Below are 13,886 nucleotides of genomic sequence, written 5' to 3' on the forward strand. Positions count from 1 at the left end.
AGGGGCCTTAATTGCAACAACTCCTGTTTTTCTTTCAGGTTTTGTACAGTGTTAGAATACTGTGAGGGGAATGATCTGGACTTCTACCTGAAACAGCACAAGCTAATGTCGGAGAAAGAGGCACGATCCATTATCATGCAGATTGTGAATGCTTTAAAATACTTAAATGAAATCAAACCTCCCATCATACACTATGACCTTAAACCAGGTATGCGGTGCTGGCATGCTTAAGGATGCTAAGGAAATGTAATGGGTTACAGATAATATGAGGCAATTTCCTTTGTTCAAACAGCAGAAAGAAGACAGGGCTGTCTGGGAAAGCTAACTTGCAGCAAGAAAAAAAAAATGTAAAATGCATAGAACCTTTGGAAAGTGTGTAAAGGATGTTTTCTGCCAGAATTGCAACATAAAACAGAGGAGTAACATGTAAAACAAGGAGATGTAACATTTTCAAGAATGAGACCTTGAACCACCAAGTGGCTCTGTTAGTTTTCTTAATGTCCTGCTTGTATTCCGCTTCAAGAGCTTGTTATTGCTTCATAAAGTCTCCCACAATTACTTCATGTTCCCATTCTTCTGGCTTATTCTTTCTGTAATCATCTGGCTGAGAATTTGATGGCAGAAGCTAATTTTGAAATGTTTGTTTTTTCATATTGTGTGTCAGCTCCCAAAGCTGAGGACGCACAATCAGACAGCTCAGGTTTGCCTTTGAGTTAATTCAGTTACATCTGCCGGGGTGAAGATCCTCCCCAAATGGTGTTGTACATTTTCCTTTTACTGCTGGGGCAGAGCCACAAGGGAGAAAATGGAAATGCTTCATTTTGCAATGATGCATATTGGCTACATAGCTTTTTTCCTAATCCAGTAAACTGCCCAAAGAGATGGATGAATTATCCCTAGCTGGTCTCCCTGTACTGGTGGCACCTCATCAGCATTGTGTAACTGGTTTGTGATGTGGTTTGTTGCATCAGCATGAGGAATGTGTACAGGAGGTGGTGCTGTTGCACTGGTTATAGTGACCCCGTTTCCTCCCCGGCTGTTCCCAAGTTGAGTGAGTTCTGCCTGCAGCTGCCTAGAGCTGTGATTCATCTGCTGCCATCACACACAGTTTTTGCTACTTTATTGTAGGCTTGGAGAAAAGCAGTGATGATCTGACTTCTTGATGGGTTTATAAAAGACTCTTGCCTAAGCAGTAATTGTCCTTTTTAAGCTTAGAAAGTCACTGTAAGGAAGGAGAAAATTTCTGGCATGTTGAGAAGACAGGGCAAGTCAAAACTTACGGGCAGAATGAGTCATAACTGTGTATGTGTACTTCTCTCCTTAATCCTCCTTTTTGACCTGCCCTTCCAACAAGATCTTTGGGAGGGGTCAAAGCCTGGGCTTGAAGTTCATTTGGCTAACAGGGCTCAGGATCTGGAGGCTCCAAGCAATATGAGGTCACTTAGGTCATTCAAGACAAGCAGATCAGCTCTAGCACTTGGTAGTCCCCGAGTTGTCTCTGAAGTTCAGGATTTTGAGAGTTAAAGCATCTGGTGCAGCTCACTGTAGGTCCCTTGTCCTTGTGCAGGGCTCAATGCAATTTTATTCTTGATAAATCTGTATCCTAAGGGCTGTTTTCTTCCTCTCTCTAGGTAACATTCTTTTAGTCAATGGTACTGCATGTGGAGAGATAAAAATCACAGATTTTGGACTTTCCAAAATCATGGACGATGACAGCTACAACTCAGTTGATGGCATGGAGCTGACATCGCAGGGGGCTGGTACTTACTGGTAAGCAATTTCTGGGGCACTTGCAAGTTAAGATCAAGAGCAGTTTATAAACAGCTTTGGAAGTGTGTCAGCTCTGTGTGTGCTGCTATTAACTGGACACACTGGAGGTTTGAGACCCTGGCAACTGCTTTTGTTGTCACACGGCTCTTTTTGAGGCTGGCAGATTTTTACTGTTCAACAGGTCAGTGTTTGAAAACCAGCTCATCTTCAAAAGGCTGGTGAAAAGCTGCCTATGCTGCTGAGATAGCGAGCTCTGGAGTGAGGCTTGGCTGCTCTTTCACAATCCAGAGTGGCTCCGTCTCGCATCTTAAGCAAGAACAAGGGAAATACTGTATCTATTTGAAAATTCAGGTGGATCAGGGAGATAAAGAGTATTCTTCTGAAATTAGGAGGTAAAGATCCCTAGCTAGCTCTCGAAAAATACGTAAATCTCATGGTGTTGTCTATTCACTTGAAAGTCATGTTTTCAGCAATTCTTTGTCTTCTGTGCCAAGTGTCACTGTATCGCCCTTGGCTGAGAGCAGACACTTGGTGAGTGCCACCGAGTGTGACTCTTAGATGTCACCCAAGCTGCAAACTGTCACCATGGGCAACAGAAAATTTGTTCGGCCATTCTGTGTTGTACAGCTTTGTTTTGTTCCTAAAAATTAAACTAGCTGTACCCTGAGTGAAGCTGAGTGTCTTTAACTGGGGCATGGCATATGGGGTTGTGTTTCTAGAAATATGTATTTTGGCTGTGTGCTTTTCATTGTGGAATTATTGGCCAAGCCCTTTCAACAGCAAATACAAGTTGTGAAGGTAAAAGAGAATGGGGCTTGTTTTACGTGCTCTGGTGAAAAGAAACTGACTGTGCTGACTAGCTCAGAACAGAAGCGTCTGGAGAGTCCTTGGGATCACTGTTCCCAGAAGGAGTAGGCATTGGTGATCTTGGCCCAGAGATGCACAGGAATGAAATGGGACCCTTGAGTCCCAAGCCAGTATCTGATCATAGAATTTTCTGTTCCAAAGGAAATCATAGATAATACTTGAAGCTGCTGCTCATAACTTCTTAACACTTCCTTCTAATCAGGTATTTACCACCAGAATGTTTTGTGGTTGGGAAAGAACCTCCAAAGATTTCAAATAAAGTTGATGTCTGGTCAGTGGGAGTCATCTTCTATCAGTGTCTATATGGCAGAAAGGTAAGAAGGTGTTTAATTTTTTAGTGGTGTTTCCCAAACTTTTTGGGAGGCAACCCAGGCTTCTGCTTCCTTCTCCACAGACTTAGAATGTGCTCCCTTGTCTGCTTGCCATCAGTTCCAGGGCAGAGTGCATGCTAATGGAAGTGGGGAGCATAGACTAGGCTGTGTTGTGCTCTACCTTTAGCATTTCCTTCAGAAAAGACATTCTGCAGAACATCTCTTTCCACCGGGCATTTTCCCACTGAGGCTGCTTTGGGCAGGACAGGTGTGTCATTTGTCATGTGAGGTTTTTGGTCTGGTCTTGTCTGTGACACTTTCCATGCCCTGAGTCTTTGTTGGTCTTGATGGCTGCAAGTGCTATGGGGGAGGGGGGGGGAAGTAGACCCACTTTAGGAGTTTTTAGGATGACTCTTTTGGAAGGGAAAAGCGTGGATCAGGAAAAGGTCATTTGTCAGCTTTATGACAACAAGAAAGATAGGATGGAGAAGGGAAAGGAGTTGATGGGCTCTTATTTTCAGGAGTCCCTGGTAACTAAATGTTGTGAAAGCTGGGGCTGACACACGTGCTGCTCAGTGCTGTCAGTCAGACACATGGGACCTACCCAGCAGAGATGAGTGGGTGAATCTCTGCTAGCTCAGGTGGATGGCAATGGTCTAACAGACCCACAAGGTCTGGAAGCAGGTGGAGATCCGTGCTGGGCAAGCCAGGCATGTTCCAGCTTGATCCCTTTTGTTCATTGGAGCATGGGAGCAATGTGTCCTGGTTCTCTGGTATCCGCAGCACCTTCCCAGCAGTTGTGGGTTGCTTGCCTGGAAAAATGCTGATGTCAGGTAATGATAAACAGTAGAGCTATGGGATTTTTATGCCTGTCACCAACCTTTAACGACATTTTCTTTCTTTTGGTAGCCCTTCGGTCACAACCAGTCACAACAGGACATCTTGCAGGAGAACACAATCCTGAAAGCTACTGAGGTGCAGTTCCCTCCAAAACCAGTAGTCACACCAGAAGCAAAGGTAACTAAATCTGCTTGAGGTTCAGGCAGCACAGGCAGTTCCAGCCTCCTGATTTTCATAAAGCCAGCAGGAGTTCTGTGTTTAATGCTCACCTATCACACAGTCATCAGTGGCTTTGCATGTCCCATCCTTGGAGGTGGTCAAGGCCAGGCTGGATGGAGCTCTGAGCAGCCTGGTCTAGTGAAAGGTGTCCCTGCCCATGGCAGGGAGGTTGGAATGACATGAGCTATAAGAATCCAAACCATTCTGTGATTCCATGATTACTGCAGCTGTCAGGCTGAGCACTGAACACTGGGTGACTCTGCCCATGCTTCTCCTGGTCCAAATTGAAATTTAGTGTGGGAGCTGGGCTGTGTCTAGGGAAGGAATTTTGGCACTGAGGTTGTCACACTGGCCCCACTCCCAAAGAATCAAAAGCTTCCTGTTTCTGTCATAGAAACTAATTCTTGCTTTGGCTTTGGGGTGCTGCAGGCATTCATCAGGCGGTGTCTGGCCTATCGGAAGGAGGACAGGATAGATGTCCAGCAGCTGGCCTGTGACCCCTACTTGCTGCCTCACATCCGCAAATCTGTATCCACAAGCAGCCCAGCTGGAGCTGCAATTGCATCAACCTCTGGATCATCCAATAACAGCTCTTCAAACTGAGACAGAATAATAGGCCAAAAACTGCTTGAGAAACCGTCAGAAAGACTTTCAGAAACACCTTTGGAACAGAGGAATCCACAAGGGTCTCAAGAAACCTGTACCAGGTGCTTTTTTCTCTTGCTTTTTTCCATCCATAGAGCATGACAACATCAACTCTCATCAAGAAAGCCTTCAGCATCTAGGCCGAGCCATGTGGATAGGAGATGGCTTGAGGTTTATCCAGTCAGTGACCACAAAAGGGTGGCTGCTCTGAGCAAGGAGGGGAAACTGAAGAAAAAATAAACAAAAAGACATGGTTCCATGTACTGTGAACTTCTGAACGTGCAGCCTTGGGGAATCCAGGACGCCGTGTGTGCTTCATATGAAGAATGTGGACTTTGGAAAAAAGACTGGGCTAGTCCAGTGTTGATATTTAAACATTGTTCTTTTTCTTTTAATAAAGTTTAGGTAACATCTCCTTGAAAAGCTCGAAGCACCAAGGTTCAGCTGGGGATGGTATATGACTCTTTGCCCTTTGGAGGGGAAAAAAGTTGATCCTGCCTGTTCATGGCACTAGAGTTAGTGTTTTACCCCTAATTAATTTCAATTTTTTTAAAATAACAATTTTTTGGAAGAAAACAGTTTTCTGGTCTTAGTGAAACCCGTATTAGCAGGTATGTGGCAGTGTCCATTCTGCAACTGGTGCAGCTTTCTGCTCCTTTGGGACAGCCTCTTAGGAATGATTCACCTTCTCAAGAGGGTGGTGAAGCCCTAGGAGGACAGGCCTGCGTCACTCTGTGATCAGAGTGGATCACAGCTCAGGCTGCCACAAGGTCTCAGCTGCTGCTTCATTGCTCTCCCAACGGTTGCACTGTTTTAATGTGTTGAAGTGCTGCTGGTTTTGCAGACCCAGCTCATCATGCTCACATTGCTTTCCACACTTGTGAGCCTGATCTTGGCTGGCAGGCAGAGAGCAAGTGGGGATTGAAGCATGGCTCAGGTGTCACAGGTCTGATCTGTGCCCACACAGCTCTCTATTGCTCTTGTTCATGTTAGAGTGTTCTGAAGCTGAAGCTTTGTCTGCTCCTCTCTGTTGGCTGACTTGGCAGCGAAGCTTCCTATCTCCCTCAACAGTTTTCAAACTTGCTGACTTGTGAAACTTGCTGCCATCACTGCATCAGATTTCAGATGGCAGGGAATGAGATAATGTTCTTGAAAGGAGCAAACACCCTAATTATTGTCTCCCTCCTGTAATCTGTGTGGAGGGGTCTTTACCTTCAGCTGGATCTGCCTGCTGTGTAGTGGGAGCCTCCCACTCTGCTTCCTTTTCCCTCCCACATAGAAGGAAAACTGAAAACACAAAAAGCGCAGCAATTGAACATGTGGCAGCCAGGTTGGAGTGCTCCTAACATGTGGCGGGAGTTCTTAGCCAGAAATATTTAAAGATGCAGTGTCAAGGAGCAGAGTTTGTCCCAGGGGGGAGACGAGCCCTGCACTACTGCAATTCAGGATGCTGGTTAAAAAACAAACCACCCTGTGCACACTTCCCAACCCAGTCCCTGCACCACTGTGGGCTGGGGGATCCTTTGTGGGACAGCTCCAGGATTGTACCCACAGCTGTAGCAGGCTGTTTGGGTGGTTCTGTTACCCCACTGGCATCTCCTGGCAAGTGCTGTTCTCCCATCATGCACTCAGAACTGCCACTTGTCCGCCTTATTGTAAGCCATCATCTGCAAATACTGTGCTTAAACCTGATCAGGAACTTGTTAACTGAGAAATGGAGCAGTCTGTTGGAGTTAAGCAACAGGCCAGGGAAGTGGAGAACTGCTGCTTTGATTTTCCTTACTATTTTTGTAGTGACTCTTGGGCTTCTAATTGGATTTACTCCCTTGCAGCTGCATTTAGGGTGGTGTCTAAACTGCTGTAGTGTTTTATACAAAGAACAAAAATACTGCATCTTTAAATCCTCAGCCATCCTCTCTTAGCCCTTTCCATGCCTGCTGCTCTAAGCCAGAAGTTAATTGTCCAGCAAGGAGCTTCAAAATGTTTATTAAGCCTCTGTCAGGAGAAATCAGGGTTGGTGCTTCATCCCATTTGCCGAAACTGGTGATTTGGTATCTGTCCACATCGGGGAGAATTCTAAAAGGGTTTTTTTCTATCCTGGTCCCATTGTTTCTTGGCCATCCAGTGTGTGCATCTCTGTGGGTGTGATTAGTTTTGTGTCAAAAGCATTTATTCCTGCTGTGCGACACCCATTCAGAGCCAGGGGACAGTGACGGCTTTTTGGGGCTGATAGCAGGGAAGAACCCTGGTAGAATTCTGGCTGCAACACTTCCCTTGTTAAGATGGGTTTCACTTCCAATAACAGACCCTATTGCCACACTGTTCATTTACTTAAAGTGTATGAAGAATTTGTAACTTAAACCAGGCCAGACTGTTTTGGCTCTACCCAACAGATGAGATATGGATATTAAAATAAGTTTTAAGAAACTGATTTGCTTGGCTTTTACTGTTTTTCTGCTCTTGGCATTGGCATGAGCTCTCTTGCAGTGGCTGCACAGAGATGACACAAGACAGGATGAGGAACGATGGAGGAAGGGTGTATTCCATAGCTCAGAGCAGTGAGATCTCTGCATCAGAGGGGGAATTGCTGAAAATTACCGAGTCACTTAATTACTGATATTGATCTTGTCCTGGAACATAAATTAGAAAGCTGAGGTGGATTTGTCCCTCATTTCCTGTAGAATAGCCACCTGCCCTTTAGAAGCCATATAAGTCGAGGACACAAAAAAACCACCTTTTCTCTTTATGATAATCTGTGAGTCACAACCCCCCATCCACTCCCCAACCCTTGGACACCCAAATCTCCCCTCTCAGTCACCCACAATAACCACCCTGAGCAGTGATGAAACTCAGCTTCTTTAATTTCTTGGGGTTGGGCTTTGTCAGCTTTACAAAAATGCACAACAGAAAATTTAAAAGGATGGTGGCAGCTGAAGATGTTGAGTCTGTTTATATCTGGAGTGGGGAGTGCTGGGGCCCAACTCTCTCTGTTGCTCCTCCACAAGCATGTGCTGACCATCCCCAGGCATCCCCCAGGAGCCAGGGCTGCTTCCTCAGATGAACCGTCACCAGGCCCCAGGTTAACTCCTCAAACCTGACCTGACCTTCACTGTGCCTGAAGTCAAACAGTGAGTGCAAGTGAAACCAAACACTGAGTGAGCTTGGCTCCCTCTCTGCTGCTGCAATTGATTGTTTCCAGCCTCCTGTTCCAGTTCAGACGATGTGACAAATTTGGGCCAGGAGAGGCAGCAAAGATGCTTCAGTAGCATCAGCAGCAGCATCATCGTCCTGCAGTGGGTTAGGGACACACCTTGACACCCTCAGGATCAAGATTGACCAAGGGGCTGCCTCACTGGATGCTTTGCCTCCTACATTTGCATGTGGGAGTCACACTATAAATGAGCTTCCCTCTACGAAATGGGCCAGTCCCAGTTTATTTTGTGACCTGGCAAACCCACAGTGTGAGCTTTGCAACCGCTGCCACTGTCTGCCTGGGATCTGCTGCTGGAGGATGCTGTTTTATGGGTGCTACGCAAGCTTGGCTCAAGCAGCCTTAAACTAAACCTTCCTACTCACAGCTTGGAGGAGAACAGGAGACTGGAGTGTGTGGGAGCATAATTAGGCACAACCCTGACACCCAGTGAGCCTGGACCTAAGATTTGCTACCACATGCTCATGCATCTTTGCACCAAGACTGATTTTCCACAGCTGCACATGGCTCTCCCTGTGGTCTCTGCTTCTCCCTGGCCCCAGTGCTGCCCTCAGGGGCAGCTGGGTGCCCCCTGGCCATCACCCTGGGTGGGGGCAAAAGGCCAAACAAACGGAGAGCAGCTCGGCCTCCCCTCACTACATTCACATCCAGGAGCAGGCTCTTGGCCACAAGGACACTATTGTCTGTTCTGGGAGCGGGCCTGAGACACAGCCCCATTCCATGCTGTAGCTGCATGGGGGTGTGAAGGCCAGGAGAAGTTGCTGGCATGTGCTCATGCTCATGACAGAGCTCATGCTACCACCAGCTCTGTGTGCTCTTCCCTGCTCCTCTGTGCTCCCAGCCTGGATCTCCTCCTGGGATGAGTTACTGTAGTCTTTTTCTCCCTCCACCTTCAGCTGCAGCTTGTGTTTCACTCACTCTGTTGCTACTCATTTCCAAACACATTCAGTGAAGGGGTGGCTAAAATGCTTTCAGCTGATTCAGGAAAGCCTGAAAATAGAGGTTATCCACCATCTGCCCTGCTAGTGTAGGATGAGCCTCAGCAGCCCCCAGGCCGCCCTGGCCAGGAGCTGCTTTCCCATCCTCCCTGCTTGGGCTGCAGGGATGGTGCAGAGCAGTGCCACGGTCCAAATGGAGTTAAAATATTGGGATGGAGATAAAAACACAGGAATTAAGAAAAAAATGCAGGGCTCCTGTGAGCAGCAGCAAGATGAAGACAGGGAGATCTAGCCTCATGTTCAGGCCAGATCTCCCATTCCCCCCTGGGCTGCCCTGGGAAACACCAGCAGCAAAGTTAAAAGGTGATTGGCTCTGCTTTGCATTCAGGGTAAGAAAAAAATGCAGAGCTCTGCTCAGCCCTGTCCTCTCCCGACTGAAAGCTCCGGCTGCATAAGAACCGCGAGCACGCGCTGCCCTGTCGGCAACCGCCTTGCTCTTGGCTCAGCTCCACATCAGGATCAGGACTCCAGACCTGCTTTGTTCAGCATGGGCTCATCCCAGCTCCTACTAATCCTGAAAATCCACACACTCACACCCAAACCCAGGAGACTGGCTGGGATTGATGCCAAAACCCCTCTAGGCTAAAGGAACTGGTGAGGGATGGAAGTAGAAGAGAACGTGCCCGTGGCTATGAGGTAAGGCAGTGGCAGAGGCGGAAATGAAGCACTCAGGGCCAACTGGACCATGTTGCTCTTGCTGCAGAGGGCCAGGGAACAGGGTTAACATCTCTGCTCTGGGGTCTTATACCCACTTCTGGCAGGAGAAAAATGCTGTTCAGGATGTACTGTTCTCCACTACTCTCCAGCTGCTTTCCCTCCCCACTCTGCAGGCCAGTTCTGCCAATTTGCTCTTGAGTCATGCAGAGCAAGTGTTTTTCTAAAAGGAAAATTTCTTGTAAATGGCTGGAATTCTCTCTCTGCCCCTTTCCAGGAGCCCTCCAGGGGAGGCTAGGCAGGAAGGAGAGGCAACAGCTCAGAAGGCAGCACAGCTCATTAGGCAGCCCCCAGCCTTGTCTCGCCCCCGCAGCGGAAGGCCAGGATCTCAGCGCTGCTCTTCACAAGGCTGGAGCGCCCTGAAATTCCTCATGGCAGCTCCAAGTGAGCACATCTGGTTTTAATAAATTATTTGCAGCTTGAACTTGTCTGACTTTTCAGGGCTGCAGAAGACAGAGCAGCAAAGAACTCTGAGAGCTGCTGTATGGGGCACCCACAAAGGGTGCCAATCTTTTGCAGTGCTGGGAGACAGCAAATTTGGGAAGGAGGTCAGGGGGAATGAGGCTGACCAAGCACATTAAGGGAACCTGGCAAAGGTCCATTTGCTCCTTGCAAGAGCCAAAGGAACAGCTGGGCCGGAGGCAGGGAAAGGGCCCTTCATTTTGGCCAGGATCCCTGTACTCGCAGCTGAGTGTTGAGGGGGCTGATGCCAAACATTGGGAGGAGCACGGGACGCTAACAGGAGGTGCCCTACAACACTCCCTACCTGGGAGTGGAGCCTCAGCCACCAGTGCCGAGAACTGTTGTTGCAATGTGGAACCATAATGAGAAAACCAAACCCCCTGGAGCATCACTATAGGGCCCTGATGACAACCAACGTGCCCGGGTCTGTGCAGGAGCTGAGCCCCTCCATGGTGTCCCCAGGCTTCTCCCCAAAGGGAAGGGTGCAAACACTAAGCTTGGGGATAAGTCCCTTGCTGTACCCCCATGGGATTCCCCACCAAACCTCACATCCCAGCGAGAGAATATCAATCACCCTCACTGCCTGCTGTGCAAAGCCTGGAGCGTGAGAGGGAGCTGGACTGGCTGTTGCTGCCTGTCTCCAACAGAGAGAGTGACGTGGCCATTCCCTGCTGCTGCTGCTCCCGGCATAAGGGAGAAGGAGCCAGCAGACGCCAAGACGGCCTCTTCCCCAAACACTGACCTCAGTGCATAGTGCCTGCCAGGTGGGTGTTGATCTTGGCCCAACCAGCCCTATTTTGCGGCCAGAATGAGGCCAAGGCAGTGCTGAGCTTTTGTCAGAACCTGGCAGGTGCTGCTGATCCCCAAAAAAGCAAAGCCCCTGACACCAGAGTCCCCCAACAGCAGCTGCCCACATGCAAGGCTTTGCTCTCCTGGAGCCCTCAGTCCTCCAGAGAGCCATGGGCTGGGGGAACACCCTTGGAAGAGTGCAACAGAGCAGGACATGCTGCCTCCCTGATCATACAATAAATAGACCCTTAGAACCTGCCAGCCCTCATAGGTGGCCAGAACTTCCTTCAGAAAATTCTGAAGGCTACAGATGCTGTCCACACATCCCCAAATTGTTTCCTCTAATGCCTCTCACATAAGCAAACAACAGACGTGCCCCATGACAGCCCCAAACTTAATTGGTCATGGGGTGCCTCACTGCCACTGAGCATGCCTGCTGCAAATCTGGGGTTTCTTCCCCACAGTTATGGTTGGGTCCCACTCCACACTGGTGACACATTTTGCAACTTGCTGAGCATCCTGACTGACCTGCTTTTCCCCAAGCGCTCCTGACCTGGTCAGACCTCCAGCCAAAGGTGGGCAAGTGGCTTGGATCTATCTGCAGAAATATTTTTCAAACCTTCTGCAGGATGACTTTCACTCGAGCCAATGCTGTTTCACCCATCCTACTGCAGTCCTGCCATTGTGACCACTCCCTACATGGGATATGGCTTTGGCCAAAACCCAGAGTTTATTTTTCCAATTAAATGACAAGATACAGATGCTTCAACTTGGGAACCAGCTACTGACACTGAATATCTCAAGTTCTGGGTAATCCTGGGATAAGCCCATTGCTCCAAATCAATCTTCTGAGGCAAGGAGCTCTCCTGAGATTGTGGCCAGAGGTGAAGTTGGCCATCTCTTGCACTCAGCCATGTCCCCTTGTCCTTGCCTGGCAGCAACTCATTAGGGCCAGAGGGGTCAGACAGCCTGGAAACATCCCAAGGGAAAAACACATTTCCACCTTGTTGAGGTGTGTTGCAATGTCCTGTTTTAAACTTCCGGGTCCCTTCCCAGGTGTGCCTATACCTTCTCCCTTCCCCCTCGCCCCTTGCTGAGTGTGCCCTGTCAATCAGGCTAACATACCAGCAAGGCGTCGTGTGATTGGTCCCTCAGGCCTGGGGGACATTGGCCCGCATAGGTGTCCCTAGTCCCTTGAGACCCTGCCCCTTCACCTGGTTGGTGGCTCACCTGTCCCCTTCCCCTGCCCGGAGCTTAAAAGGTTAATGAGACCATGCGGCCTCCATTCTGTTGGCAGCAGTTGCCCCGGTTCAGACCTCTGTAACCATGGAATAAACATCTGGCAACCCTCCAGCAGAATCCTCTCCTTTCTTCTCTTCACCATCGCCAGAAGCTCTCTCTCCTGAGGTAAACGGAGTTCCTGACAAGCCTGGACTTGCACCAGTGCCCCGCTGCAATCTCCAGCAGCCGAGGTATCTCTGGGGTAAAGCACCACAGAAGCCGCCTTTGGCTCAGCAGTGAGGGTCAGAACTGGCCCAGGCACCATCTAACTGGTTATATTGGGATTCCTATTCCAATACCACCTGACCCACTCTGTTGAGTAGTGACTCAACTGGTACAAAACCGGATTAGGAAGAGAATAGGTAAGGAGCTGTTGGCCTGTGTTGAAGAAATTAATTAAGAAGTGCTAATTATCTGCTAATCACATGCAGCATAGGGGCCTCCAAGATACAGGATGAACCAGGCCAGGAAGCAGCAATATTCCATGGGATCCAAAACCTTTTGACTCTGCTATGTTCCTTCTTTCGAATCAGTTCAACTTCCTTGAAAGGGATGTCAGGTTTGTCCAGGATGTGTGGAGGGTCCCACTCATGGGGACTTCACAGCCCCATCATGTCCAGCCCCTGGTGTCTCAGTGGGTGGCATCCCCCTTGAGTGGTCTCCAATTTTTTGGGACAGGAGAGAGGATCTGGCTGATTCCTTCCTTTCTTCTGGACTGTCATGCTTGCTTCCTGTGGCAGCCATGGAGGCCAGCAAGGCCTTTCTCTCAGTGCTGTAGCAATTAAAAAATAATCCCTGCTTTAGAAAAACCAACAGTCCAGATGCTCATGTGCTTAATTAGCTCCCCCAGAGGGTTTGCATCCCCAAAGCCCATCCTGGCACCAGCTTGGAGGTCCTTCCTGCATCACTGGGAAACAACAGATTCCTTTATTTTCTGAATAGCCAAAATAGGGCTGGCTCACACCCATTCCTCACCACCTCAGGGGTTTGTGCCATCTTGGGGCCAGATCCTGCTTCCTCCTCAAGGGAGCTCTGCCATCAGCTTGGTCTCCTCAAAAGCATCATCTTCCCTCAATCTGTATGGCAGAGTTTGTGTTTCAAGGACTGAATGACTCTCCCTGCACTGCTCAAATCCCAGGAGACTTTGAGGAGGTAAGGCTTCTAACACCCTTACGGATGCTCCCACAAGAATGGGTACCATGAGCATCACCCAAATGCACCAAATGGATGTAAAAAGCCAGGAATATGCCTGCTTCCAGTGTTTTCCATGTATATTGCCTTCTTTGAGGGGCTTTTGTGGCCATGGGCAGCCCTGCTGGAGTGGAGATGTGAAAATAAAAGTTTAAAAGTTCTTCAAAAGTTTTTAAAAGCCTTTTATGTTCAGCTCTGGATGTGGAGCCTACATTGGATATTGTGGACGTTCTTTGTCTCATGCCCGAAGCAAAACACCAGAAGTTGGAGAGCTGCACCAGCACCCCACAGCTGGAGGGATATTGGCCTTGTGGTGGGAGGTGTAGTGAGCCGTGTCCAACCTCAGCGTCCACAGCTGAACTGGGATCTGCCTAGCTCTGTACCACAGGGATGGATGGAGGAGGATCCAGCTGGGCTGGCTGTGCTTGGAATGAGATAACTCTGCCTGGCACCCAGAGGTGCAAGCGACGTTGTGTGGCGGGAGTACAAGGCAGCCCTTGGCTACTCTCCCCGGCCAGGTGGGGTCCCACGCTGGCGACCCGCAGCGGGACCGGCGGCACCGCGGGCATCTCCCCGACACCCTCCGCC

The 13,886-nt window shown here is 48.9% G+C and overlaps 1 protein-coding gene across 8 annotated transcripts in view; it reads left to right on the forward strand.

The window, feature by feature from the left end:
- The window catches only part of TLK2 (tousled like kinase 2), a 43,117-nt gene extending 36,038 nt beyond the window's left edge, over window positions 1–7,079 (forward strand). For all 8 annotated transcript variants that reach the window (XM_074557754.1, XM_074557753.1, XM_074557759.1 and 5 more), the window contains 5 exons: window positions 39–208; window positions 1,632–1,770; window positions 2,840–2,951; window positions 3,858–3,965; window positions 4,437–7,079. In XM_074557754.1, the coding sequence (XP_074413855.1) occupies window positions 39–208; window positions 1,632–1,770; window positions 2,840–2,951; window positions 3,858–3,965; window positions 4,437–4,610 (703 nt within the window). In that variant the 3' untranslated portion in view covers window positions 4,611–7,079. The remainder of the gene's footprint in view (window positions 1–38; window positions 209–1,631; window positions 1,771–2,839; window positions 2,952–3,857; window positions 3,966–4,436) is intronic.
- The last annotated feature ends 6,807 nt before the right edge of the window (window positions 7,080–13,886 follow it).

This window comes from Zonotrichia albicollis, chromosome 23 (genome assembly GCF_047830755.1).
Source record: "Zonotrichia albicollis isolate bZonAlb1 chromosome 23, bZonAlb1.hap1, whole genome shotgun sequence".
Classification (NCBI taxonomy): domain Eukaryota; kingdom Metazoa; phylum Chordata; class Aves; order Passeriformes; family Passerellidae; genus Zonotrichia; species Zonotrichia albicollis.